Below are 2,568 nucleotides of genomic sequence, written 5' to 3' on the forward strand. Positions count from 1 at the left end.
CTACTGATATCTTAAAAGCATCTTTTATCTCCTTCCTTTTTCCTCCCTTTTCTTTAGACTTTAAGAACAGCCCAGCAGCTTTCTTTTTAAATAAATTGGGCTATATTAACCTTTGTTTGAATTCTATCACAATAATAAACTTAGGTTATCTTTCAGGACTTCCTCTTTGTTTTAAAACAATCTGTCTGAATCCTTCTTTTGTAAAGGGTGAAATCTGCCACTGGTATTCCCTGAAGTCCATTCTAGTCTAGAAATATGTGCACAATAACTACATTGTGTTGAAAACATCAAACCTATGGCTCTACTTCTATTACCACATAAAGAGGATCTGTTTCCTTGCTACAGTTTTCCTGAAAGCTGTTTTCATCTCTTTATTCCTCAAGCTGTAAATGATGGGATTTAAACTTGGGGTCACCACTGTGTAGAGCAGGGCAAGGAATCTGCTACTGTCCATGGAATATTCTGAGTTGGGACGAATGTAGGTAACAATGCCGGTTCCATAGAAAATGCAGACCACGGTGAGATGTGAGGAACAAGTGGAAAATGCTTTGTGTCTGTTCTTGGCCAGCGGCATTGTGAAAATAGTGGAAATGATGAGGACGTAGGAAAAAAGGATGAGTAAAAGGGGTACAAGAATAACTAGAACTGTTACTGTGGCAATGGCCACCTCATTTTTGTAAATATCGGTGGAAGCCAGTCTCAGAACAGGCATAAGGTCACAGAAGAAATGGCTGATTCTGTTTGACCCACAGAAGGGAAGGGTGAAGATGGAAATAGATTGCCCCAGACCCACAGAAACCCCAATGGCCCATGAGGCAGCAGCAAGCTTAGCACATTCCCTGAGGTTCATGATAGATGGGTATTGCAAGGGTTGGCAAATGGCAACATAACGATCATATGCCATGACACAAAGAAGACAACACTCGGTAATACCAAAGAGAACGAAGAAACACATTTGACATCCACAGCCCCAAAAGGATATGTTCTGGTTGTCTGATAATAAGTTCACTAGCATCTTTGGGCTGATGGAGGAAGTGTAGCCAATTTCCACAAAGGACAAGTTCCAGAGGAAGAAGTACATTGGGGTGTGAAGGGTAGGACTGAAAATGGTGAGGATCAAAATCAAGCTGTTGCCCATCAAAGCCATCAGGTAGAATATTAGAACCAGGCAAAACAGAAGTTCTCGCATAGACTGAAAATCTGAGAAGCCTAACAGGACAATTTCGGTCAAACAGGTCCAGTTCTCTTTCTTCATTATCAAAACCTTAGGAAAAGGAGAAAATACAGATTTAAATAATTCTTCATAACATTTTTTTAAAGAATGATCTAAACTTGCTATCCTTGAAATCTACATGACTACACCACAGTACACTACTAAACACTGAGCTTGTTGATCAGAAAGGTCGGCATTTGGCAGTTTGAATCCCTAGTACAGGTCTCCTGTGTGAGCAAGGGGTTTGACTAGATGACCTCCAAGGTCTCTTCCAGCTCTGTTACTATTACTGTATCAATAAAACCTTTCATGCAGTTGTACAGCAGGAAGAACCAACCCACCAAACATGAACCAAAGGAAATGCATTGACCTTACTTTAGATTTGCTTTCTGATATTTTTAGAAAGACAGAAAATTTCTTCTCACGGAAAACCTGAAATCAAAATGAATGTCAGCTTGCCATAAGTGACTCTCCATGTATCTCTTTCTGTGGAGAATTTTTTTCTCTATGCGACATTTCAGATCAGCCAACATCAAAGGAGTAAATGAATCTATAAAATCGCTTGATTCCTAGAGGACCAGAAATTCTAAAGAGACATAAAATACTTTTTTTCCTTTAACAAGATCGCCTGACAGAAGCCTGAGGATTCATCCTGGGGATTTGACTAATGAATGCCAGAGGACATCCTGGATCACGGGGAAGCATTGTTTTAAAAAGGTAGTAAATCCAGTGCCCCCAGATGCTGACTATTTTGGTTTCCATTATAATGCCAATCAATGGGATAATTTATATTGTTCCTGATTACACTATCTATCATGATGACAAATAATCACATGGAAAATCTGTGAGCTATGGGTACTTTTAATGTATCTCCTCCTTCCTGGCTATAAAAATGGCAATTTATTCCATTCATAGTTTCTCATATTATCTGATGTTCACACGATTTCAGTTTCAAACAGTGGAGTATAGCAGGGCCTGCTATGAGTCATTGGAACCCATTGCAATGGTTTAATAATGTAAGTTTGTTGTGGAACTCCATTGCTATATTGGCTATTCATGTTCCAAAATTGTTCATGAAATCAACCTCTGATCTTAAAGTCAGATTTATTGTTTGTGGTTTCCCTCTGTTTTTTATCAGAATATATTTATGACAATGCACATAGCATACATTCTATGCCATTCATTGAAAAAGCTAGGGTGGCGCAGGGATTAGAATACAGTACTGCAGGCTAATTCTGCTGACTGCCAGCAGCTCAATTCAAGATTGACTCAGCATTCCATCCTTCTGAGGTTAGTAAAACGAGGACCCAGAATGTTGGGGGCAATATGCTGATTCTGTAAACTGCTTAGAGAGG

The 2,568-nt window shown here is 39.3% G+C and overlaps 1 protein-coding gene across 1 annotated transcript; it reads right to left on the reverse strand.

Moving 5' to 3' along the window:
- Positions 1-310: 310 nt before the first annotated feature.
- LOC309401331 (olfactory receptor 10A4-like) lies at positions 311-1,255 on the reverse strand (the record flags this gene model as incomplete). The annotated part of the gene is made up of 1 exon (XM_081970398.1): positions 311-1,255. One exon carries the CDS (start codon positions 1,253-1,255, stop codon positions 311-313), a length of 945 nt encoding a protein of 314 aa, XP_081826524.1.
- Between the last annotated feature and the right edge of the window lie 1,313 nt (positions 1,256-2,568).

This window comes from Natrix helvetica, assembly GCF_964273705.1.
Source record: "Natrix helvetica genome assembly, chromosome: Z".
Lineage (NCBI taxonomy): Eukaryota > Metazoa > Chordata > Lepidosauria > Squamata > Natricidae > Natrix > Natrix helvetica.